We start from the raw sequence: 27,661 nt of genomic DNA on the forward strand, positions 1-27,661 counted from the left end.
AGTTGCAAGCAAGAATTTCACTGTGGGTTTCTTTCTTTTCAGACCTGTGTGTGGAATCAGAGGGAAGACTCTCATAATTAATTTGCCAGGTAGCAAGAAAGGGTCACAGGTAAGAAGTAATCTTACTGGACTGCTACTGAGGTCCCCTGATGAGAACCTCCCATTGTTCAGAGTGGCAGAAAGTACCCACTACAATTTTACAACAGTGAATAGAAATGCATGCTCATATAACTGGACACACCATCTCTCTCAGTCAGGGCAATACTATTCTGATCTGATTGAAGGTTCTGTCACCAGGACAACATTACATGAAGTGCAAGAGGGTGCTCACTGTAGCAGGCAGAGCTAATGATCAGTGTAATGGTCTCCTACCCTTCCTCCTTCTCGAGTCACATTGTACCCAATCCTTGTGCTGTTTACAGCTTCCAAAAAAGTGTTCTTTTTCACACAGCAGTAAGAAGAAAGCTTAGTGTATGGTAAAAGTTCCTGGAGTATGAATACTCCCAGTTTGTGTTCACAAGGGGTAACAATGGAAAATCCCTTTTCAGAGTTTGAGGATTTTTGGAATCTTTTTGATAAGGGTATCAGACTTAGTACCTTTTATACAGGTGTTTGTTTTTCTTATTTCCTGCATTTTGCTAAGTTTGGATAGGGAAGTTAGGCTTTACATTTTTATTCATGCGTATTTTCTGACTAGAGCAGAGAGAGACACAAACATCAGGAGGAATTCAAGTGTCTGTATGTTTTTAAGGCTAGATCTTTACAGTGCTCTTTTCTTTCAGTGTAGGTGGCTGATAGATCCAGAAAAACAGCCTCCTCCAGACAAATACTGCTTAGCTGAATAGCGGGCTGTAAAACCTGATACAAAACTGAGGTAGATGCCCCATCAGTCATGAGAATGTGGTTCTCCAAGGCTCAGTCTATGGCAGTGGCATTCTTAAAAAATGTCTTTACCTCTGGCCTCTAATAAATGTGTACCTGGTAGTTTATCAGCATCTTCTGAACCAGTAGTGCCTCGCCACAGAGGAGACAGTACTAATGTGTTTGGTAGCACAGCCCTGAAGTCACTGTTGCTCAGAAGACTTATGCTGGGACATAAATAAAGAATGTTTATGTGAGTTGTCACCTGGAAGTTGAAGAGGAAGTGTTTTGAATACTACTATCTTAAGCAGACATCACAGGTTTTCAGATACATTGTCTACTTGTTTTAGTTCTATAATTTTATCACTCCTTAGAGTCTTTTTAGAAAATGTAATGGGACTCTGTTACTGAAAAGAAATTTAAAAGTTTTCAGGACATGTAACAAGTGATGGAGCAGGAATATACCTGCTTTAAAGTCTTCCAGTTATGAGTGAGAAGTCATATGTAACTACACATATTTAACATCACAGTGGGCCCCATTATCTTAGAGAACTGGTGCACCAGTGAGAAGATTTTTCTTTTGTTGAGTTATGAAAGAAATTAAATAGCCTACAATCTCTAATGGGTTTTGCTGTGTTCAGTAGAACTTCTAACATACTAGGTACAGAAAGAAATATCATTCCCTGCCCTGAGGCACTCATACTGTGAAAATACGTAAATCATAGGAGCATGATGAAGAAAAGAAATGAAAAAAAGTGATAATAAATATCTAACAATAGTTGCATATAAAATAAGAAATAAAAAAGATAAATCTGCTGGAAAAGAAAAAAGTCATATGATTTCATTGTACAAGCAAGCTTTATAAAAGCTGATGATTTATTTGTTTCTGTCATGATGATACTCTGTTCTTTCACAATTTATGTTAATATGAAACATCTTTAAAGTATCAGATTTCATAACAGATTTTTACATTTAATAGTAGAGAAAATCGTTCCATAACAGGCTGGATTTCAAGAACCAGTTAGGATGGGTTGTTACCAGTAATTTCTCTCATCTCTCTCTGTTATGACTTGCCTAATTTCCTTTTCATCATGCAATCATATAAGAAGCTTATATAATACTATGAAATTGCAGCAGTATACATAGTTCATTAATAAATATTAAAATATTAATAGAAAATGGCAGCAGTATAAATGCTTCATCTCAAGAATGGATGCAATGCATGCCAATGTTTTTTCTCCAGAGAATGTTTGTGTGGCATGTACCACTGAATCAAGATCTGTTATAGTATTTCCATTGTTGTGTTCTTCTTGTCTGTTTTCTTTTAGTTTAGCCTTACAAAGGTATTTAATGTGAAAAGTATGAAATTACCAGATGCTGATTGAAGTCATTTGGTCTATGGCAGTTTCCATAGCTGTACTACCAATTGCCTAAAACAATGAGTTTCATAAATAGTATGAGCTTTTAGAAAGTGGGAACCTGTGCATAAGTGGTCAAGCCAATAAGGCTTTATTTCAGTGGAAGGAGGGGGGGGACATGCTTCCCTAATGAGATAATAATTCATGTACCTTTTCATGGTTATTGGTCAGCTCACAGATCATTGTCTGTGTTTACCACTTATTTGAGGTGTGCTTTTTTTTACTGAAGCAGTGGTAGTTGTATGCCTCAGTATTTTAAACCATGTTTAAAACAATACTTCGGAGCCACAATAGCACTGAGGTTTGCAGTTACATGAAAAGTTATAATTCTTTGTTATGTTTACAAATATATTTTAATACATTTACATTATGTACAGCATCTTATGCTCATCCAGTTTTGTCCACGGTGCAAAACTGAAATTTTAAAGAATTTATAAATCTACGAAGTAGTCTGACTTTTCATTACTCTTAAAGGAGGAAGTGAAAGGTGGGTTCTTAATTAGTATCTTTGAGGAAATACAGTGTTTATGAGTAGTATTTTTGACATGAAAAGTTGATTATCTAATCTCTAGTAATTTCTGATGGTTTGCTCTATTTTGTTTACAGCCATTTTTATTTAGTGAAAACATTTGTTAAAGTATCCATTTACAAAATGTTTAGTATTATTTCTTTTCTAGATACTCTAATGTGTTGGAATACCTTTTTAAAAATCTTGCTTATGCTTGAAACAAAACCGAAATGAAATGCAACAAAAAGAATAATGTCAGCTTTCTCTGTCAGCTTTTATGTCCCTAACTGTACTGCCATGGCCAATTCATTCTTGTGGCCTTGCAATCATTTTCCAATAATTTAATACACAATCTGCTCAAATGACATGAAGAGAACTCTTGACTGAGATGCCTTGGTTGGAGGGTGGGAGACAACAGTGATAAACTGAGTAAGGTAGCTTCCAGCTGAATAAAAAGAAAAGAAAAGAAACAAGTCACTTTGAGGCATTCCAATTAAGCATTAGAACAGATTATCAAGAAAGGTTGTGGGGGTCTCTGTTCTTGGATTTTTTTTCAAGACTTTACTGAAAAGCATTAAGCAGCCTGTCTGGAATTCCATTCTGACCCACATCTGAGGAGGAGGCTGCCCTGCAGGATGTCCTGAGGTTCCTCTTTGTTTTGATGAATGACTGGCATATTTTAGCAGCAGAGGTAGCTGTACTTGTGTCTGCTCATTATGGAACGAGTTACACAGCATCTGCTTTTTTGCTTTCTCCAGCCATATAAAATAAACTTTTTAATTGGTTTTAAAATCAAAGAGCAAAGGAGAGGTTGGAAAAGTAATTATTTATTAAGAATTTTTTTCTGAGTTGCATGAAATTATAATGACATCAGTGTGTTTTGTCATTCTTACAGGATATAGGATAAATCCATTATTAAAAAAGTATATAATTATATAGAAGTGTAATTATGGAAACCCTTATGAATTGTTCTTCAACTGTGAAGGAATATAATAGGAATTATTTAAAGCTAATATCCCTGCAGGGATAAAGTTAATGTTTTTACTCTACATTTTTGTAGCGTTCTGCCAACTGCTGTGAACTGGTTTTGGTACTATATGTTAATGAAAATTTAACTCTTGTTTCCTGAAGTTTTAATCCAATATTAGCTTAATTCCAGTATTCCTGTTGCTCAACAACTATATTTACATGAAAAAAAGTGCCAAAAATACATACTGTAGTCCCCAATTCTGGTTCTGGGTTAGTATTTTTACCTTCTGTGAGCAGTTGCGTTGGGCATTTACAGTTTTATTTATCATCAGGTGAAAAGATACATTTAAATTCTGAATATCTTTTAAGAGTAAATCTGAAAAGTCCCTACTTCTGCAGGTAACTCCTCAAAGTCATTTCTTTTCTGTTGTGCATAGGAATGCTTTCAGTTCATACTGCCAGCCCTACCTCACGCCATTGATCTTTTGCGAGATGCCATTGTAAAAGTAAAGGAGGTGCACGATGAGCTTGAAGATCTACCTTCACCACCACCTCCTCTCTCTCCTCCTCCAACCACCAGCCCTCACAAGCAGACAGAAGACAAAGGAGTACAGTGTGAGGAAGAGGAGGAAGAGAAGAAGGATAGTGGAGTTGCCTCAACAGAGGATAGTTCTTCTTCACATATAACAGCAGCAGCCATTGCAGCTAAGGTGAGTCTGACTTGTTTCCCTAAAAGACCCTGTAGTTTCTATCTCAGGTACTTTCCACCAGTATTTACTTGCATGTTAAGACTATACAGTGATGTCTGTGTGATCAAACAGAAATATTTTGGTACATTTTGTAGAAATACAGCTTCATAAACATACAGGAATCCTGTTTTGGTAAGTGATCTCAAATTTCAGTGGGAGATATATAAATTATTATCTTAATGATAACATGAATCTTTATGGTACCATTCTGATGTGACAGACTAATTTTAGTGGTTTTTTTTAAATTCCAAGTGCTCATATGTCTGAACATGCAAAGTCCAGTAGGTGGTATATTAAGGAATTGCAGCAAAAATTTCTAAGCCCTAGTATCTGTATTGAAAAGATAATAGCTCATTTCTGAAAACAAAGAAAAAGTATGAGAGATAGGTAGCATCTTAAGTTGTAAGCTATCCAGACTACTTACTGTATTCCAGTGTGCATGTCACATAAGAGATGTGAAATTCTGCCACAAAACTCAGTGTCATCACACTGTCTTTATAGCCTTGCTTTAACTAGTAATCATAGATCAACATGATCAAAATGGAGATTATAAAAGAAAATATTAGATAATACTTGTAAATTCTATCAGTTCCATTTTTTAATGTTTTCCAAAGAAATATCATATTATTTGAAGCAATATATAAATATTTACCTAAGCTTTATGTCTTTGTTTTTCAAATGGAAAGACAATGTATGTGTTTCCTGTGTGTTTGGAAAGATTTTTTCCAAACTGCTTTGTTCTATATTTACTTCAGAAATTGTATTCGTAATTCCTGTTGTGGGAATTGAAAGTCTACGTAACTCAAAATTATATTAAACAGTTTCTAAACCAAAGCAACAGAATTCTAATTCTAGAAATGTGAATTCAGGTCTGAGACATCTTGACATTTCTAAGACAGCTGCAGCTGGAGATCATCTCCTCATGTACAGAAAATCCTGATTACATATATCTTTACAGGCATGAATTAAGGTAATTATCACTTGCAAGTTTCAGTTTTTATTAAAGAAAATTTTAATTGATTCATTTATTTTGATAGAGGCAAAAATAAATAGTATGTGCAGTTTTTAAAGGCAGAAAATACCTGAGATCTAAACTGGCTGTTTCATATGAGCTTGGCATTTTAATGTCACACTTGTTTTCACCCCATTCCCTATCAGTCATTTGCTTGTATAATTTCATGTTTTCCTGTCACTGTATTCATAGCTGTTATGTGTTGTGCATTAGAAGCATCCATCCTACACCAGTTCAGCTGTTATCATGGCAAAAGGTGAACAGCCCATCCCTGGTCTCATCAGTTATTGCCATCACGCTGCAGGCAGTGCAGGAGATCTGGTAAGAGACACTTCCAAGAGGCTTTTGCACTAACAGCAGCTAAAAATACACTGCCTGCTTACTAGTCTACTGTGTCAACAGACAGTGTTACTTATTTTCTTCTAACAAAGACACATCAGTGCTATCTTTTGGAGAACATGATACAGAAAATATTCTGGCTAAGATACAGGGCTAAAGAAGGTAAAGTTCATGTGCATTGTCACTTTGAATCATTTGGTTTCTGAGATAAGCACTGCTGTAAAGCCTGTGTTTCTGTTAGTCATCAGCTTTATCATCTAATATGCTCAGTAACTTAATATTGGTTTTAAATCACCTAAAATTACTGCTATAGAGCTATGAAATTTTGGTAGCATTTCCCCCTTCATTTGCCTTGCTTTGCTTTTTTTCTCTCAAGCATTTGTCAACATAATGCAGCATTTGCACTGGCTGCTCATAGTTTGCTTTCATTGCTTACAGTTTCTCCCCTATTTCTGTATTTTGTTTTGAAGTCTAGTTTTTCAAAGACAAAAGAACAGACTTAAGAAGTCAGGATACAGTAAACTTATTGTACATTACTGGATTTTAGTTAACAGTAAGCAACTATTTCAATTAGTGGTTGAAAAAACTTGGTTTATTATAACCCAGAGGTTTTAACTCCGGCTGTAACAAAATGCTGTACTTTATTTTTATCTCTCAGGATGGTAATCAAGTCTAGGCTTGAATCAAGATAGAATAATGACTACAGTATCATCAGGAATGAAATGTAATTGACTGTAGTCATAACTTTAGGTTAGAGAAAATAAAGGAAGGCAGTTGGCCTAGAGAGTGTTGTGCTGTCTGACCTGTTCATTCTGTGTCAGCCAGCGAATGGGGTGTAAGTTCTTGGTAAAATACATCACTAAGTTAGCTGACCAAAGGCTGCATTTTATTCTTCCCTTAGGCAAATAGTGTGGTGTATGTAAAGCACAATGACCCTTTCTCTTGAAAAGTCACTGAAGAAATGCGCAGGCTTAAAATTCACACACCTGATGATAAAGCTGTATATGAGTACAGGCATACATAGAAACACATTTATTGCAGCAATTTCATTTTTCTGAGTTGAAGTTACTAAACTAGAATTTGCATGTTCTTTAGTATCAGCAAAGCAGTGAATTCAGCCTCTCTGAAGCACACAGTTTAGCTGTCATCCAGGCTTCTGTGCCCTTTGGCAAATTACTGTTGTGCTATTATTTTATGCATTCTCTAATCCAAATCAGATCTTAAAACTCAGATCTGAAGTGGCTGTTTTTTTCAGAAAGTTGGGGGGGTTTGTAAGCTTTGTGTTTTTATGGCATTTTTGCTCTTAATGGTCAGAGTAATTACCATCTAGAGCTTGTGTTCTTAGTACCTCTCCAGCACTGTCAATCTTTGTTCCAAAGGCAAAAGAGACTAAAAGAGCTCGTATCTTTTCCTTTTTCCCCCTCTTGTCAACACTTAGTTCTATTTAAAGAGATTCAAAAATACTTATGGAAATGGTTGTATCAGATAAAAATTGCAGTAGATGCAGTGATGGATGGATTTGCTGGATATCTTTCTCTGTCACTTCATTCATTTCTCATTCATTTGTTTCTCAGTCAGTCTGTTACAACAGATTTTCCACTCTGACTGTAGAAACTGTACATTGAACGGAGTTTAATTGTATCCCATTTTGAGTTTTGAGACCTCTACCTCAATTAAATTCATTTGAAACTGGAAAATCAGTTGAGAAATTTTAACAGGAGGCATGGAGGCATCATAAATACTCAAGAGTGTGACTTTTGAAAACAAACAAACAAAAACCTATCAAAAAATGCATTAGTATTCGTACACTTCTATACTGCAGATTTCTAGGCTCCAGGAAATGCAGAAATTTCATGTGGGTGCATCAGTATATTTAACAGGGTTCACAAGAAGTTGCCTTAATTAAGAGACTTAGATTGCCTAAATTTAATTTTAAAAGAAAAAAATATTAAATATAGGTGAGAAAAAATATGACATTCCCCTTATCACATAACATTTGGCTCTATATGTTAGGGAGTGTTTTGGTTGTATAGAGATTGATGATGATAGTGATGATAAGTGGTCATGGGTAAGGATGAGGGGTAAGGCAAATAAAGAAGATAATCCTGTTGGGTGTCTTAAAGAACACCCAACCAGACTGAGGAGGCAGATGAAGAATTCTGCAACTGCTTGATCTTGTATTGGTCTCTACCACATATCTGCAGGAAATAAAATGTAGCAGAGAGGAGACAGGCTAGGAGGTTCCTAAAGTGTATGGAAGATAACTTCCTGTCACAGCTGGTAAGTGAGCATCCCAGAGGAGGTGCCTTGCTAAATCTGCTGTTCACCAACAGGGAAGGACTGGTGGGAGATGTGGTGATCAGAGGCCATCTTGATATAGTGACCATGAAATGATGAAGTTCTCAGTCCTTGGGAAAGTAAAGAGGGGGTTTAGTGAAACCTCAACCATGGACTTCCAGAGGGCAAACTTTGGCTTGTTCAGGGTATTGGTTGAGATAGTGCCTTGGGAGACAGTCCTAAAGGACAAAGGGGTTCAGGAAGGCTGGATACTCTTCAAGAAGAAAATCTTAAAAGCACAGGAGTGGGCTGTCCCCATGTGCCATAAGACAAAATGGCAGGGAAGACAATCAGCTGGGCTGAACAGGGAGCTTTTGCTGGGGCTCAGGAAAAAAAAGGGAGTTTACCTCCTTTGGAAGAAGGGGCAGACATCTCACGATGACCTCAGGGATCTAGATAGGATCATGCAGAGAAAAAAATTAGGAAAGCAAAAGCCCAGCTGGAGCTCAGTGTGGTCACTGTCACAAGGAACAACAAAAATGGTTTTATAAATACATTAACAATAAAAAGAGAGATAGGGAGAATCTCCATCCTTTTTTGGATGCAGGGGGAAACATTACAACTAAGGATGAAGAAAAGGCTGAGATACTTAGTGCCTTCTTTGCCTCAGTCTTCATTAGTCAGACCAGCCACTCCCAGGGTATCCAGCCCCCTGCTCTTGAAGATAAGGATGGAGATCAGCATAACCTCCCCACAATCCAGGAGGAAGCAGTTAGTGACCTGCTACGGCACCTGGACACCCACACGTCTATGGGGCCAGATGAGATCCACCCAAGAGTATTGAGGGAGCTGGCAAAGGAGCTCACCAAGCCTCTCTCCATCATCTGTCACCAGTCTTGCTTAACAAGGAAGGCCCCAGATGACTGGAGGCTTGCCAACATAACAACCATCTAAAAGAGGGACCAGGAGGAACATCCAGGGAGCTACAGGCCTGTCAGTGCCCGCCTGACAGTGCCTCAGTGACTGACCTCAGTGCCCGCAAAAAGAGTGTGCTCACATGGCAAGTGCAGGACAGTCAAGGGATCAGGCCTGGCCATCATGGGTTCAGGGAAGGCAGGTCCTGCTTGACCAACCTGGCCTCATTCTATGACCAGGTGACCCGCTTATTGGACAAGGCAAAGGCTGTGTACGGTGTCTGTGTGGACTTCAGTGAAGCCTTTGACACCATCTCCCACAGCATTCTCCTAGAGAAGTCTGTGCCCATGGCACAGATGTGTACTCTTTGTTGGGTTAAAAACTGCCTACATGGCCGGGCCCAGAGAGTTGTAGTTAATGGAATAAATCCCGTTGGCAGCTGGTACCAGTGATGTTCCCCAGGGCTGTTTCTGGGGCTAGTACTGTTCATTATCTTCATTAATTATCTAGATAAGGGGATTAAGGGCTTCCTCAGCTAAGTCTGCAGACAACACTGAGTTGTGTGAGAGTGTTGATCTGCTCAAGGGCAGGAAGGCTCTGCAAAGGGACCTGGACAGGCCGGACAAGTAGGCAAAGGTCAATAAAATGAGGTTTAATAAGGCCAAGTCCAGGTCCTGCACTTCTGTCACAACAACCCTGTACAAGGCTACAGTGTTGGAGAGGAGTGGCTGGAAAGCTGCCAGGCAGAAAAGGACCTGGGGGTGTGGGTCAGCAGCCATCTGAAGATGAGCCAGCAGTGTGCCCAGGTGGCCAAGGAGGCCAAAGGCATCCTGGCCTGTGTGAGGAACAGTGTGGCCATCAGGAGAAGGGAAGGGATCATGTCCCTGTGCTCAGCACTGGTGAGGCTGCATCTTGAGTACTGTGTTCAGTTCTGGGCCCCTCACTGCAATAAGGACATTGAGGTGCTGGAGTAGTTCAGAGAAGAACAACCAAGCTGGTGAGGGGTCTGGAGAGCAAGTCTTGTGAGGAGAGGCTGAGGGAATTGGGAATGTTTAATCTGGAGAAAAGGAGGCTGAGGGCAGACCTTACTGCTCTCTACAGCTGCCTGACAGGAGGCTGCAGGGAGGTGAGTGCTGGTCGCTGCTCTCAAGTGAACAAGGATAGGACTTGAGGAAATGGCCTGGAGTTGCACCAGCGTGGGTTTAGACTAGATCTGAGGAAAAATTTCTTTACTGAGAGAAACTTTCTTTACTTTTCTCACTTTTTAGTGAGGTGTTGGAACAGACTGCCCAGGGTGGTGGTGGGATTCCTGTCCCTGGAAATATTTAAAAACCATGTAGTGCATGTGTAATATGTCTACATATTAGTTTCTTCTCTGAAATCCACAGCTTGTAGTGATTTAAAGAGAATATTAATGCTAGTTTTAGCAATACAAAACACTGATGTCATATTACGGAAATAAACTTAATGAGAGCGGTTTGTAACTCTTCACTAAGTTAATTCCCTTAGTGATATTTTTGTGTCTGTGAAAGCCAGTAAGCTGAAACTTTGGAGTCCTAGGTAGGTTTGTATATGTTCTGGTTTATGGCACTTGTATTTTCTGTAAAGGTAGTGATCAGGGAATTATTCTCATTTAAATGAAATGCCTGTAATCATCATCTCCCTTTATTTTCAGCCTCCTTTTCTGATTAATGTCCTGGCTGAAATTTTACTTAAATTATCATTTTCTCATAGGCAAAAATTAGTACTTCACATGTGGTTCAATTGAATTGTTTCAGTCACTTTGATGAAAAGAGTTTTTTGTTCTGAAAAAAGGTGACACTGGATAAAATTTTAGAGGCAATGACTGGTAGATATGGTAGATAGCAAAAACCAAAAAACAACAAACAACCAAAACAGACACTTGCTTGAAAGGGTTGAGACAGTATGTAATATGTGCTTGCTAGCTTTCTATAAACTAGGCCACTATCTAGAGTAACCAGAGAAAACCCAGACAGAAGGGGATCATGGTATCATTGACAAAAGCAATATTATAGTTGTACTGTGGGATCTTGGAGTATATAAAAGAGAGAATGGACCCATACACCATTGTATGAAGATGTGTGAAGCTTTTTTTTATCATAGGAGAGTAAGGGTACCTCACTTGAAGACCTAAAAATATTCTTTCTTTTATGTCTTTTGTTTTATGCCTTTATAAAAATGTAATCTTTCTGGTCCTTAATCATGGAAATTAAAAGGAAGCGTTATAAGTTGTAGGTAGTGTTGGAGCTATGCCAGTATAAAAGTTACATGCCAGTTGTCAAGCTTTTTTTGTGTGTTTAACATACTTAAGATGGGGTTTGAGGACAGAAAATGATGGAAGGGAAATACTGCTTCGAACTACAAACTGTTTTCATGATCAGAATGTCATCATCCCTCTTCTACCTCTTTTTAGTATACTTCTATGATGCCATTTGCAAGCAGAGGCCAGTTAGGCACTGTCTCTGGAGAGGAAACGATTCCCAGCATAATTGTCCATAGTGAAGACAAACTCTGCTGACTTCATAATTCATAGTGGAAATGGCAGCATAAGTTACTTTAGCCTTCAGAGAAGCTTTTCAATTTACAAAAAACTCCTGACAGAAAATCATAGAATCATAGGATAATTTGACTTGGAAGAAACTTCTAAAGGTCATCTGGTCCAACCTCCCTGAAGTAAGCAGGGGAACATCCTCAACTAGATCAGGTTGCTTAGAGCCTCATCAAGCCTCTCCTTGAATATTTCCAGGGATGAGGCCTCAACTACTTCCCTGAGCAACCTGTTCCATTTTTCCACTACCCTCACAGTAAAGAATTTTTTCTTACATCCAATCTAAGTCTACTCTTCTCTAATTTAAAACCACTGCCCCACATCCTATCACTCCAGGCCCTTGCAAACAGTCCCTCTCCGTCCTTCCTGTTGGCCCCTTCAGATACTGGAATGTTGTGATTAGGTCTCCTTGCAGCCTTCTCCAGGCTGAACAACCCCAGCTCCTTCAGCCTGTCTTCATAGGAGAGGTGTTCCAGCTTCCTGATCATTTTTGTGGCCCTCCTCTGGACTTGCTCCATCAGGTCCATGTCCTTCCTCTACTGAGGGCCCCAGAGCTGCACGCAGTAATCCAGATGAGGCCTTACCAGGGCAGACTAAAGTGGTGATTCCACTCTTGATCTGCTGGCCACGCTTCTTTTAGTGCACCCCAGGATGCAATTGGCCTTCTGGGCTGCAAGTGTGCACTGTTGGCCCTGATGGTTCCCAAGGTCCTCCTATTCTACCCTTGTTAAAAGTGGATGCAATGTTTCCCTTTGTCCACTCTCCAGGGACTTCAGCTGACTGCCACGATTTTTTAAAAATCATGGAAAGTAGCTGAGCAATGACATAGGCCAATTCCCTCAGGACTCTGGGATACATCTCATCAGGTCTTAGGTATGTTCAGGTTCCTCAGGTGATCACAAACCTCATCTTCTATTACAGTGGGAGAGATCTCTCTCTCCTAGTCCCCCTCTGAGGTCCATCCATCTCAGGTGAAGGTGGGAGAAGAGAGGTTTCTGAGAGGCAAAAAAATTTTAAACTAGGCCTTCTCATGCATTATGTTATGTTTGTTATGTATGTAACATTTGCCAGTCATGTTCAGCAGAGAGAATATGCTTACCTAGCTGGCCCTCTAATACATTATGTGAGAAAAAAAAGATTGAAGTTGGTTTTTTAACTCTTCAGCCAGCACTGTGTATAAGGAGGTATGCAAACTGCGGAGAATGGTATTCCTGTGCTTTTTATGTGTCATTTTGAGTAAGTTTTAACTACAGTGTATTTTTACTATTAATTCCATCTCTCTTCTTTTTAAGATTCCAGATTCCATCATCTCTCGTGGTGTTCAGGTGCTCCCACGTGATACAGCCTCCCTCAGTACTACTCCTTCAGAATCTCCTCGTGCCCAGGCCACCTCTCGTCTCTCCACTGCATCCTGCCCAACACCAAAAGTAAGTACATTTATGCCTTGCAAGCTCTGTGCTCAGACATAAAGTCCATCAGATCAGTGTATTGCCTCTTCTGAACAAGGTTGGTTTGCATGCATGGGTTTTATTATTCTAAGTAATAGATAAATGCAAGACAGTGTAGTTTATTCCATGTGTATTGTTGCACAATTCAATTTGTGGGTCCATCAACATGTTATGATTCCTGAGGTTTCATGTTATTACTTGCAGTTTCAATCATGACTATGAAAATGTTAACACCTTTAATGTCTTTAATATCCCCAGGAACATAATCCTGCCACTGAGTAACAACGTTAAGCAAGTAGATTTGTCAACAAAATGTATGTGCAAATTTCTAGCCTGGGGTGGGGCAGTTCTCTGCCCCACTTTATTATTGTTCAGTTTAAGACACTCTCAGACCAACTGGTTTTGCTTAAACATTGATATTTGCTGCCTGACATTTGGAAACAAAAACCAGACTAAATTGAATAGAAAGAAAGTTTTAATGCCAACCTTGTGGGATTATTACTCAGTTCTTATTGATTATATGATACTATTTAATCATTGAGGTGAACTCTCTTATGTTCTCTTTTTTTCAAACTATAAATACCATACATCAGTAACTAAATGACCAGTGGCAAGGCCTGTGCTGCTTACTTTCAGCAAGATTCCTTTCAGCTGAAGAAAGCTGCCTGAATTCACTTTGTGCATTCATATTCATAAGATCTTTTTTTGGCACCAGATACAGTCATACCAGTAGACCTGTAGCAGGTGGAAAAATAACATTGATCCTTATCTAATTCATGATCCTTGAAGATTATTCTGCTTACTAAAGTGATTGCCAGCATCTGTTAGTTCTTCTGCTGTCTCATTCTTTTCTGTCTGCAAACAAGATTTAATGGAAGCAACCACAGAAATGCTTTGGTTTAGGCTATGGGATTGTTTTATGCAGTACTCACCTTCACTTTAATAACATCAAAATTATTTTGATGGACAGCATACTTAAACTTCATTATATAGTCTACTTTTCTTAGGATGTTCAGTGAATTCTGTCTACAACTGGCTCCTTCATTTTTTTCCTTAAAAATTGCCACTTATTTGATGGCTTAAAAATAACTCAGAGCTTATTACAATTGAGCACCCAGAGCAGAAGAGGAAAGAAAACAGAAAAACTGCACTGAGTTTTGTGATTGTTGTCAAAACAAAAGTGTCCAAAAAAAACCAAAGGAGACCAGTAACAGGCTTAGAAAAGAGACAGCACTGCTAAGAAGTACCTCTAGATGAAGCCTATATATAAACAAGGAGGTTATCATAATGGGAAGGAGTAATCTGTTGTTAAGCCAAATGCACTCCTCCAGACTATTTTCAAAGGTTCAGAAGTTACAGAAATAAATTATAAAAATTTTTTGAAACTCTTCTGAAATTCTTTCTTACTTGGGAAATTAGTGGAGATTAACACTTAATATAATTGGATCATGCTTTGGTATTTCATATTAAGTTCTGTTTTTTCTGTATAACTGCAAATCAGATTTTGGTCAAAATGTGGGAAACCAGACCACTTTTTAGACACGGATTGCCATGTAGTATCTGGCTAGTCTATTTTTTTTTTTTTTTTTTTTTTTTTTTTTTTTTTTGGGTGTCTTTCAAAAGTAGGTGATAAAAGCTGATATGAGGAAAGATCTAAGAAAGCCCAGCTGGACAATTAATTTGAAGGGTGTTCTCTGTTCCTGTTACCTGAAGGTCACAGAAGTGTAAGCTTCTTTACCACTTAGAGATCTCTTGGTTCATTTTACTTATTACTTTAAAGAAGGCAAACAAACTACTCATTATCTTTTTGTTCCATCCTATCCAGTACCCTCAAATTCTCAAACATTATGTGAATTTGTCAAGAAATATTTTTCACTCATATTCTTTAAGATTGTCAGTATGTCTAAATATCTTCACTTACTGTGTTTTTCCTTCTGGATCCTGGCTTTCTAATAACACAATATGCATTAAATTTACACCAGACCTCTTGATCCACACATTAATGAGGAAAAAAAAATGTACATCAGCATTGTCAAACACAAGCATCCAGTTGATATTCAAGGGTACTTTTTTTTCTTCTTTCACTTGCATGTGTGTATATTTTCAGTATTCCCGTGTGCTGGGAACTCATTTCAGGACTCAAAAACATGTATATAGGAAATGAAATACAGGAGAGGAAGTTTAAGAAAACAAAACAACAAACAGTTTAGTTTTCTTGGATTATACATATTGTTTGGAGTGGAAGTCTAGCCATAGTGCTTGTGGCCCTCTATTTCTTTGTTAGCTACATATTCCAGTTTATTTGATTGTGCCATGTTCTTCTGTACTTTTTGGTCCTAAATGTATATAAACCCCTACATCTCTCTTAATGAATTTGCTAAACAGCAGAAATTTGTGTGTGTCTCTCAGGAAAAAAAACCAAAAAACTTCTGCAATGATGGGAGTACTTCTATTGAGTGAATGTAAATAGCAGGTTACTAATTCACATGAGAGTATTGGAGAGAATGTATGGGACAGTGCATTACTGGTATTTCTGATTCCTCTGCTAGGAAAAGTCTTTACCTTTTCCTAATTATATTTTGGAAAGCCTTATGTTTGTATATACACAGAGATTATGTAGAGAGAATACAACATTTAATTTAAAATTTACCATTTATACTTTATCTTCCATGTTTTCAGAAAATCTCTATTTCTAACAAATTAGTAAATGTTGAATACTGGCTATATTTCAAGCAGTCCTCAGATGCTGAATTTCCTTATAATAGAATTAAGTATATTTTTCACTGTAGCCTCTTGGGATGTTCACTTCTCAAGACAGATTTCCATCAGGACTACTGTCTCTTGTTAGGTAAATCCACCAAAGTAAGCAAACTTACTTTTGCTAGCTTTTAAATAGGCTCTTCAGAACACCTTTCTTGTTCCCTAAATGGCATTTGAATTACAAGCAAAATCCACTTCGGCTCAAAGAGCATTTAAAACATATTTATAGTAGATGGATTCAGATATAGAGGCAACCTAGGTTTTACTCAGGGGAAAACTGCACTAACAGTCCTCCCTTTTTCAGTCATTCAGATGTAAAGTTGACAGTGATTGTGTTGGATATTTTTATCTTCTACAGTATAGTTTTAGTCTTTTTAGTTTTACTGCTTGCTCAACAAAGTTCAATGTATTTCTGACTTCTCACATAACAAAAGTTTAGGAAGACACAGTGTGGCTTGCAAGTTTTTCTTGTCATTACCAGCTTGTCAGGTTCTAAGATCTTACAAAATTTTTGTCTCTGTGTGTGTGGCTGGCATTTTCATTAAGTTAAATGCAATGCTCTTTCCAGAAACAAAAGCAGCACGCTATGTAGTGTAAAATATCTTTAGGCTATGTGGAGAGATTTTTTTGTGTTTCCATTAATGTTGACTCCTTGGCATTTTTGAAGCTTAGAGCAAAAAAATTTAGGTCTGTAACTTCTGATAACTTTAAAGAATATATCCAGAGCATATGACTGAGTCATTCCTTAAAACTTTTAATTTTGTTCTACTCTTAGGGTGATAATAGTATGAAAGAAAATTACAGCTTTCAGGTTGAAGTCGTCACTTCTCCAGTACATAAATGACTTAATCAGTATTTAATATTTGTCAATGTTATGTGTCAAAGTCAAGTGAAGCAGATACAGAAGACCAGTTTTTAAATCATCACCAAGAATACATGTCACTGACAAGAGGTGTTCCAAGTGTTTCACTTTGCAAGCTCATGAGTCTCACTGATGTTCAGTTCTTACACTTCAATGTGCAAAGTTATCTCAGTGTTATCTTTGATCATGAAGGATCCAAAGGAACTTGTTGTACTTTCAATGTGAGAGCGTTTTTTCTTTTCCTATCTTGCTGATTCATTCCCAACACTCCCTTCCATTTTGCTTAAGAGTAAGTCTTTCTACTTTACTTGTTAGTTAACTGTCCCTTCCCTAGCTACATTTTTTAGTTACACTGAATCAAACAAAACACTCAGTGGTGTTAAGTTTGGTATTTACTTATTTGTAGTTGTGATAGATGGCTTTCAATTCCTACCAAAGAAAAGAGTATAGGCTCTCTTTTACAGCTCAGATGAGCAAGCAAGGAAACTCAGAAGTTTGTTATATTCTAGCGAAACAGGCATTTCATCTATTCACCTCTCCATCTACACCTGTGTAAGATCAGGTTGCTTTCCAGAAATTCTTAATTAATAGAAAGCTGCTACTCAGGATATGGTTTGTCAAGCTGTACTTTTATCCATAGGGTAGTTATTTTGTATACATTGAGCATGTTAGATTTTCTATTTGTTGTCTTTATTCCTACTATTTCTTCTTAAGGTGGTCATCAAGGTGAAAGCAGTCTGGCAAGTGTGTGAACATATTTTAAAATTTGTATGCATATACTAAATTCCCAGGGTTTGGGTTTCTTTCTTTTCTATTTGTTTGCGTAGACTATGGCTTTTTCTTCTTAGGAACTTGCTTAAGTGAGTAGCAAGCATTTTGGCAGAGCTGTTTATCTGTGGTACAGTTGAGGAGCACAGAGAAATAGAAAGGATGTTTTAAATTGTTAGGTTGATCTAGGGAGGCAAAGTCAGACTCCCAACACTGCCAGGGTTTTGTGTGTTCTTTTATTCTAAAAAATTAAGTGTTTTCTCTATTATTTTTTTGTTTATTTCCTCTTCATTTTTTCAGTTGACATTCCGCAAAAATTACAAAAAATTATATTTAATGAAAAGAGTTGCTGAGAGAATTGGAGTAGAAATTAGCCATGGTTGCTTCAAGATGCTTCCTAATGCACATCAGTCTACTGTATCCTCCCAGGTTCTCCTTAATACAGTGCAGCTGTGGTTTTCAAATCAATAATTAAGATAGTAGAATATTATAATTGTTTCCTTTTTTCCTCATTCTTTAAAGTGTGTTTTCCTGTCAAAACATGGATCACTGAGTCCTAACAAATACTGCTTTTACTTTGTGTTTTGGTTAACTCCCCTCCCCCCCCCAATTTTTATTACTTAAAAACACTAAATGTCACAGTTTTAAAAGTGAGACCTTCTGAGAAAGAAGCAGCTTGGAGTGCTGGACCTTTCTTAGTAACCAGTTAGTATTCTATTAAGCTATGGATTTCATGCTCTTCCTGAGTCCACTGAAACTTTCAAACATGCCAGAAATAAGTTTCTCAGTCTTTCCCTGAAACTGGTTTGTTGTTTTCTGGATTTTGTTCTTTCGGTTTTGTGTTGTTGTTTTTTCAAAGTATAACCATTCCACATATGTACCAGAAGAGAATAATTTTTCAGCACTGACACCCTGGCTCACACATGCACTTAATGAGTTCTGGTATTTGTATGCTTATGCTGCATCATTTTGTCAGTTCCCCCTTGAATTGTTTTTTTTTATTTCAATTAGCTTTGGGAGAAATAATTTTTATTACTGTGCTATCACCAATTGTTTTTTTTTTTTTTTCCAAAATCTGAGAACTTCAGTTTGGCATTACTTTGAGGAAAGAAAAATACGTGCAGCCTTCTCACATTAGTTTCCTTACCCACATCTGCTTTGTTCCTATACAAAATAAATCTCTTATTCAAATTCCGATGTATCACAAGATGATAGTTCTTAGGTTTGGTTGGTTGGGTTTTTTTCCCAAACAGCACTCAGTTACATGTGTCTTTCATCCAGTTCCTTCATTTAGAAATCACTGTGAATGCACCTCTACAGAAATGTTTACTAGCTCCATTTTCAATGTATCTAGTTCTGGTCATGCCATTTGCCTGGTGATCATTGTGATGTCTTGCTGGAGTTGGCCTCTTGGAGCAATATTGATTTCTCTTGTCTATTCCTTTTCTTTTCCTTGGAAATATTAGTTCTTATTACCTGTGCTGGTTGATTTATTTTTGTTTCTTTATGAAATATGGTTTCAAGAAATAACCTATGCAACTATATGCCGAATTTTCATATAGTCCTCTATACTGTTTGTAAGAATTTGTTATTACTCTTTTTTAGTATCTCAGTCCCTGCTAATTAGTAATTTCAGTCATTATTAGGGTCAATTAGGTCATTAGCTCATAATATATTAACCTGATCTCAATTGACAGCTCAGGTATGTCTAGGCTTACTTCTGTTCCTACACTTTTTCCATAATAAATAATCCTCACACTGCTGTTTTCTCTTTTGAAAAAAGGAACAGAATTTTCACAAATAAACTTGTGAGGATAGACAACGATCCTCTTCCTTTTGGTTGTTTCTTTCTTATTATAGTAAATAATTTAGTTATGGTTTAGCAAAGTTCAGTGCCAGATATTGTGGGAGAGGTAGGTTATGTTATTTTAAAACAAAACCAATTTCAGGCACGCTTTTGTATCTACTTACTCAAATTCACAGCAATCCAGTAATTCAGCAGTAATACAGCAATTCAGTAGTCTCTCCAGCATTCAGGCAGCCATATACGTGTACCCACCTGGTCTGGTCAGAATTCCTTGAAATTATGTATAGGATGTGGGGCACCAGCTGTCAAATCTCCACATCTTGTCTAGTTTTGTTGTACTGGAATGCAGTAAGTCAGTGTTGGATCTGCCTTTTGTACTCTTTAGGAGCTGGCTGTTAAAGGAATGTTTGTTTCATCCAGTTCCACCTCTTGGATATGTAAAATTTGCTCACTGTCCTGTGTTCTCCTTATCTGAACCCGCTTTTTATCATTCTGACATCATCTTAAAATGGCTCAACTCCTTGTACAGGTCTGTAAATTATTTTAGATTGCCTTGTTCTAGTGATAGGGTATCCCCAGAGTCTGTATGAAGTGCTGTGAGTAAAATTAATTACTAATCTCTATGCCATCAATACATATTTCTTATATCCCTTCTGCTGTGCTTTCTGGTGCTTAGTTTTCCCCTCTGCATGGCAGTCTTGGGCCTTGTTTTAGAGCCTCATTATCTCATTGGTCAGTCTGCACTCAGTAGCTTTTGCACCACTGTTGGCCTTTTAACCTAATTAAAGCAAATCTTTCCTTGGTCATGTATTCATTCCTCAAATAGACTTAAACAGGAAACTTTTAAACATAGAAACTTTTCAGATTTCAATTTTAGAATTAAGTCAAACTTCGTCGTCTCCATCGTTGCAAAAGACTCAGAAGTGATCAAAATGACCAAGTGATCAAAAGTGATCCAAGTGATCAGAACTGTGTATATGCTTGTATGAGTTTTTACTGATGTTATGTACGATGGATTTATAATCTCTTTTTTTTTTTCAGTTGTGAAGTCCTTGCCCCTGTAGCAAAGATGCTTGTTCATTCAGAATTCCCTGTTAAATTTCACTCCATTTCCGTTACAGCAATCTTCACTGTTATCAAATACCTGCTGATGAGATTACTTCAATATTCTGTAGTGATGATGCCTCCCATATTTATGAGAACACTCCTAACTTTTTTATCAAAGTGACTATTGAAAATACTAGACAGGATCAGTGTCTGGGTCACTCATTTGCAAACTATATCCATAACTTCTCTTCCACTTGTTGTTCTTTTAGCAAAATATGTTGTTACCTTCTCACTAGCAATTTTGTTGCCCTCCTAACAATTCTATTTTTGTTTCTATAGGTTCCTGTACTACCCTTCACTCCTTTATAAGATCAGTTGCCTCATCAAAACCAATGCAGCTTTATACTAATTCTCATTGATTCTCATGCCTTTGTTCCCATATCGTGTATTGTCATCCCTAATGAAAATCAGGCAAGGTATTCTGTATTAACTAGTTTACTGTTGATGTCTTTTCAATCTCAGGTTATAGCATTTCTGTTCTCTCTTTTTTCTCTATGTTTTCGGAGTCTTTTACTCATTTTGAAATCCTTTAATTCTGCTTTGTATTTAACAGTTTCTATCTTAGACAATATAGTATGTTTTATTTTCCTGTATGTCATGTCCTCTGTCTAAACCTAATACCCTTCATGTCACGGGTTTTTGTTCTTCTTCACCGAAGAAAACAGAGTGAAAGCATTCCATTTCAAGAATTTGTTCTGCCTGTTTGTCAAGGTATCTTCACTTAGAATAGTACTTTTGCAAAAGGCTGGTGAAAGGTGGTCATTTGTCTCCCTTGATAGATAAAACTGTTGTCTGATGATACAGAGATAAATGTATTTCATGATCAGTCTTTTTTGTGTTCACTTTGGAGCTTGCTCTGCCTAAAAAAAACACTGAGCCTGAATGCAAGGCTCATATAGAACATTTATTCCACAATACGTTTGTCATATCTCATGGCTTTTCATGGATCTTAGGAGATACCTTCTGCAGGACATAGGAGACATACACCTTATCTCTGAGATTTTTTTAAAATATTTTTTTATACTGAAATCTTGTTTCTGGTATCTTTTTTTTTGCTTTCTCTTTTACAAAAAACTAATTCTCAGAGTCATGTTTCCCTTGCATTTATAGGTCAGCACAGCAGTGCATCAAATGTGAATATATTCTTTCATCTGTTTTTTTTCCAAGACAGGAAAGACAAGATATTGGCTAGTAAGACTTACCCTGAGAAATTGCTATCAGAACTTGAGAGCTTTATTCATTAGGTAGATTCTCACATCATATTGATTACCCATGTTTTTGAACAGTACCTATTTTTAGCAAGCATTTCCCTGGAAGCTTTTGAGAAAAAGGTACAAGATGCTTTCACTCTACATTTTACTGCCAAGTTCCTATGCATTATTTCATGGCTGGAAAAGGAGAACATTCATCCTGCCTTAGTATGTGACCTAATGCTCTCAATTCTAACCATAGCTGTATGTGATCTTCATTCTGTGCCTCTCTATTCCTCAGGATGATTGATTTAAAAAAAAAAAAATAAAAAATCTCTGCATATGATTATCACAGCTGAGCCTAGTACTGTACAACCCTACCAGAGGAATATGGTGTGCTGTGTCACTGCTGCTATACTTGGTCTCTTGGTGTACTTCCAGTCCACCTGATCTAAGTGCAATGACTGACAGTCCAGAGGACCTCACATGAATGGCAGTCATCAAACAATGAGATGGGGTAAGCTTGACAGCCAATTTATAAAGATAGGCTGGAAAGCATTGTGATAATTAGCATATCAAGTTCATTCCACTAAATAGTCCATTAAATTGTAACAATCACTAAGCATCAACAAACAGTACTAAGAAATGAGAAAACAAAGATGACGTAAGAGGTAATGGTTTTTAAATTTGAAAAAGCAGCTGCCACAATCTTTTGCCCAGCCTTCTCATAAGTAGCCATTCTAAATTTGTTAATGCAGTTTATTTCAAATTACTTGCTTGTTTACTTCTCTAATTACCTACTTTCTCACAATGTGTGTCAGAAGCCCTTTATTTTGTAATTCACGTGGGGCTTAGGTCAATGCTTCTCCAAGTCCATATTCTAGATCTACAAGGAGAATTTAGTATGTCCCAAGTGCATTGCCTGTGTTGGAGAAAATTCTTATTATTTGTGCCACTTTTCATTTAGTAAAATATTGATCATAGGTTGTTCTCCCTGTTTTAATTTTCCCCATACAACAGGAAAAGGGAGAGAGAAGGCACTGCAGTCTCTAGGGAATTGTCCCATTTTGAACACAAGGGACCAGTTTATTTCACTTTCTTTGTTCCTTTTAGAGCTTGTGTAAGAAAACATTTTTTCTAGAGTTTGTAAAATAAATAATCTGTAGCAGCACAAGTCGTGAGAGAATTCTGATGACGTTAAAATGTGAGGTCAGAATTGTGTGGCAATGAAGATATGCCATTCACAGGTGCATCAAGAATAGCTGTTAGAATATGTTCAGATCTCTAAGTGTAATGACAATGATTCACATGAATCCTCATATTTATTACACTCAAAACTTTAATATCTGAAATGCCTGTATTTTGCTCACCAATCAAGTTTAATTGTAAAAGGAAAAATACATACATGTCTTTAAAAGCCACATTTATTAATAATAGAGTAGAATTTGAATTCTTCATTTAAGCTTCAACACTATATTTGCTTGTTTTAAAGGAAAGAAAGTGGTTATTTATCTATTTATGATCACTCACAGTATTTTGCATTGCAAATTCTTGGACAAGAATTTCTGAGCCATTTGTTGATATTTACATCTACTGAAGCCTGCATATATTTCAGTAAAGAGCTTTTTATTTAAACCATCAATAGTGGTTTCATCAGTCTCATAATTTCATTTCCCATTCATCAATGGGAATGAAATTACAGGAAAAGTCAATGACAAATTAAGGATCCTTGAGGTGAGAGATTCAAAGTGCTTACATTTGGAACATCTTTCTCTCCAATGACTGTGTTGGAAAATGGGCTTCCTACTTTAATGTCCTGCAGCAGATTTATGGAAATCAAGCTATAGGAAACACTAATGAGTTTGGCAAGATTTCAAACCACCTGTTAGCAATATCTCTGTATCCCTTTCAAATCTGCACCATTCATTGCCATTTATTTATTAAGACTGGGGTTTTTTTCTTAAAAAAAAAACAAAAGAAAACAAAGAACAAAAATGTGAGGAACACTGATGAGCAAGGAATTCTCTGTGTTGACATCGTGGTTCTTTGCAACACTTTGTTTGCTTTATGAAGTTCCCAAGTAGCCCCCTTGGACAATGGTTTCATTCACCAGCATCATCAGTGTGGACAAAGATTGACTTTGGTCACTTTCCAGGCTATTGTTAGTATCTAGCCACTTAAAGACCATCTTGTTTTAAGGTTCTACAAAATAAATTGAATCCTGGATTCTTCCACTCTTTGTCTTCTGAGGTTATCCTCTCATCTCATTGCTTTAATCATGTTTCTTACAGTTTCAATTGATAGACTTTTTCTGAGTATCCTTACCAAGTCTTCAGCTTATCTTTCACAACTTAGCTCTTCAGGATACATAGATGTGAGGAAATAAATACAACAATATGCTTTACACAGGTTTTCCAAACACAGCTCTGCCTAGTCACAAGCATAAAGTAGAGTGTATTACTGATATTTGAGAACAAACTTTAAATGCACTTGTTCTTTGAGATTTACTTTTCCCTTTATTCATTGGACCCATTGATTCATCTGTTTTCAGAAAGATGAGGACTTTCTTATTACACTGAGCCAAAAGCAAACATCTCTCCCTTAACTTTGCTGTTAAAAGTAATCTAAGAGAGAAAATGTCTTAGCCAGTTTGCTTTATAACCTACCTGTCCCACCATCAGGTCACTTAAAGAATCACAGAATCACAGAATTGTTTGCTGTGGATGGGACCTTCAAGATCACCTAGTTCCATTCCCCTGGCTTGGTCAGCGACATCTGTCACCAGACCAGTTTGCTCAAAGCCCTGAATCCAACCTGGCCTTGAACACTTCCAGGGAGGGGGCACCCACAACATCTCTGGGCAACCTGTGCCAATGTCTCACCACCCTCACTCTAAAGAATTTCTTCCTAGTATCTTATCTAAATCTACCCTCTTCCAGTTTAAAATCATTACCCCTTGTCCTGTCACTGCATGCCCTTGTAAAAAGTTCCCTTTTAGCTTTCCTGTAGGCCCCCTTTCAGGTACTGGACAGCTGCTATATGGTCTCCCCAAAGCTTTCTTTTCTCAAGGCTGAACTTCTAAGTGACCTCATTGATGCAACAACTTTCACCATGATCACCAAGGTGTCTTCGATGGAACTTGCATAGTGTATGAAAATGCTTAAAGAGCACTGTCCTCCATTGCAATGTGAAGAGCCCTATATATTCTGCAGCTTTTAGAACATCAGTTCAGCTTAGGACAACAAGGCAAAAAAGCAGCATGTTCAGAATGGAACTATCAGTTTGAGAAAGGTACATGCAAAAAAATCCAAACTTCATAACCTAGGACTTCCTGTGTTGTTTTTTTTTCCTTTAAATACAGACTTCTTCCCTGCTTGCCAAGATGGATTTCTGACATATGTGGCAGGGATTTGTTTTCTAAAAAGCTCCACTAGCATGAGTTGTGAATTCTCCTTTCTTTGTGAGGAAAACAGAATAAATGAGGCATAGGTGGAGGGCAAAACATGCCAGCAGCCAGTGGAAAAATTGTTCAGAGGTGGGCTGAAATGAGGATTGAAAGTATTGAATTGAGGAGAAATCAGATGTAAAGATTGAATGGTAGAGGTTTGGTATGAAGAAAAGCAGTATTTGTGACTCTTGGAACAATGTGATTGCAGGGTCACATTGGAGGTAGGTGGCAGCAATAGTTTTATGAGAAAAGAAGGGAATATGGTCAGGAAGAAAAGTAGCCTTGAATGGGTAGAAGACCATCTGATGATGGAGAACATCATCTGTGTGACAGGAGAGGTGTGTGACTGAAACACAAGCTGTGACTTGGCACAAGCTCCATCTGGAAACCCTACTGTGACACTTGGTCTCTGTGTTTGTGCATACATGTCCTCGGTTTAATAAAGTGAAGCATAAAGTATTTGAACTCGCTCTTAGTCTGTTTGCTTGGAGCACTCTGCTCTTGGTCACCAGCATTCTTTACAATCAATAGGAGCCCTCTGTGTGACTTCCATACCATTCCTGTAGAGCTGGGCTTGCCTTTGCCAAGAGCAGCCATTCAGTTTTCTTGTTACTCATCATTTATTATAGCTTCATGTCTTGGGCAACATAAGCCTGGGTATTTTGTTAACTACATAGTGATAGTAAGGACCCATCTCATATGCCCAGAGCTACAGTTTAAATTATATTTAAGGCATTAAGTCACTAAGAATAATGGGCATTACACATAATGTTTGTATTTATTCTAGTCTGTTTTGCCCTGGCTGTGCATTTTACCAGCAACTTTTAGATTTGATTGCTGACTATCAGATTTCACTGAAGTCAACAGATATTTCTAAAGAACTAGGCTGCCACATGTTGGTATAAAATAGGAAGAGTATAGCAAAATCTCCTGTATAAGAACATGGTTACATTATTTTTGTCATTATGTGTGTTAACAGACCAGTGATCTAGTGATGATATTAATGTACTGAACTCCAAAACTGCAAGAAAATCGTATTACTTTTTTACCAATGATTGGTTCACCTGCACTGTGTTTATTCCCTCATTTGTACATGGAACAGTGTGAGTAGTAGTGCCCATTTAAAAAAAAAAATTAAAAAAATGTAGGTAGTGTGAACAAAAGATGTGATGGTATGAAAACAATACTTTATTGGCATTCGTTAGCATTCACATACGTTATGTTTTTCTGGGTTTACCATTTTCAAGATGTGCAGCCATCTTAATAGAACATTTATGCTATACTGCCGTATAATGCATAGGTGAAAATATGTTTATTGGTTGAGAATGTATGTCTTTTTACAGGAGCTGGTATTCCTTTTCTTTGAAAAAAGTACCCAATCATTTAAGAAGTTGCCCCTAATTGGCATTTCTTTGGCCTAAAACTGCAGAAGTAAAAATGTTTTCAAGTGCAATTCTATTTTTCATTCATGAATGTTAAAGTTATACATAATGCATTTTTTATCTTAAAAGAAATTATTTTCTGCAATATTAAAAATATATTAAGCTCTTTGTTAGCAGTAAAAACTGCTCACTTGATGTAGAGCACTGTTCCCATTAGAGAGGAAAATTCTAATTGGAGTTCATATTTCTTTATCAGAATTTTCCGTTGTTGATTAGGGAAGTAAGACTTGTACAAAATATCCCCCAAAAACAATATTTTATTATATAATATTTGATGCTGGTAGTCACAGTCCCCCACATAAAATTTGTCGACAAGTGATATGTAATTACTTCACTAATTAAATGACTTATTCCCAGCCATACAATATTTACATGTTTTCCCTTTTTTCTGGATGTCACTGTCCTTTACTTACCTTCATCTTGTTGTATGCCATTAACCACTGCTAAGGGGGGGAAAAGGCATTTTCCATCTTCTTAGGATTTAATCTCCTTTGGATTCACTTCCCTTATGTGATCTGGCCAATGCATGAAGTTTTTTGGTTGTGGCCAGCTGATGTAGAAGCATTGGCAGTTGGGTTATACTTTTGAGTTATATTTCTCTGTTAATGTAAACTGTGTGAGAATTTGTGTGAGAGGTTCAAGAAGGTTTTCTGGAACAGAATGGTGTAATAATATGCATGGTGTTGTTTTTATGATTTCTCTTCATCAAATGGACCTCCTTCTTCACTAATGAATGCACTATATCATTTTGAGGAATCTCCAAGCTTTTGATAAAAAATTGCTGATGGCTCCTAAATATCCCTGTACTTAATGCATTGTTCTATTCCAAACCCCCTTTTTGGGGGGGCTGTTTGAATATGATAAATATTTAGTTTCTCTTCTGAAAGTTTTTGAAAATTTCTGTCTTAATGCATGTATCTTTAAGATTGTTCTAAAATTTTTCTATATCCACCTGGCTTTTCACTCAATGGTAGAAAATATGTAAGCTCCATTGGACTGGAGATTTATCCCATTCTTTCATATCTTGTCTTGGTCAGTTGAACAGCCTTGTGGAGGAAAAAAAAAACAGATTTTGAATATATTGTGGAATTCTGCTGAAGGAAGGGGTTCAAAGTAGTAGCATCATATGTACAGTTCTGCTCTAAATTTCCCAAACCTATAATTCCTTCCTTACTATCATGCCCTGCATTTTGAGATGAAGCAGTAATTGGA

The 27,661-nt window shown here is 37.2% G+C and overlaps 1 protein-coding gene across 22 annotated transcripts in view; it reads left to right on the forward strand.

The window, feature by feature from the left end:
* The window catches only part of GPHN (gephyrin), a 272,370-nt gene that overhangs the window by 168,101 nt on the left and 76,608 nt on the right, over positions 1 to 27,661 (forward strand). For 16 of the 22 annotated variants that reach the window (XR_011725992.1, XM_071744382.1, XM_071744385.1 and 13 more), the window contains 4 exons: positions 43 to 109; positions 4,194 to 4,466; positions 5,731 to 5,838; positions 12,910 to 13,044. Coding sequence is in view for 21 of the 22 variants with exons in the window: in XM_071744382.1 (XP_071600483.1) it covers positions 43 to 109; positions 4,194 to 4,466; positions 5,731 to 5,838; positions 12,910 to 13,044 (583 nt within the window). In the remaining variant the exon portion in view is untranslated. The remainder of the gene's footprint in view (positions 1 to 42; positions 110 to 4,193; positions 4,467 to 5,730; positions 5,839 to 12,909; positions 13,045 to 27,661) is intronic. The other 6 variants (XM_071744381.1, XM_071744370.1, XM_071744376.1 and 3 more) reach the window with 1 other exon arrangement.

Source organism: Heliangelus exortis, chromosome 5 (assembly GCF_036169615.1).
Source record: "Heliangelus exortis chromosome 5, bHelExo1.hap1, whole genome shotgun sequence".
In the NCBI taxonomy this organism is placed as follows: Eukaryota; Metazoa; Chordata; class Aves; order Apodiformes; family Trochilidae; genus Heliangelus; species Heliangelus exortis.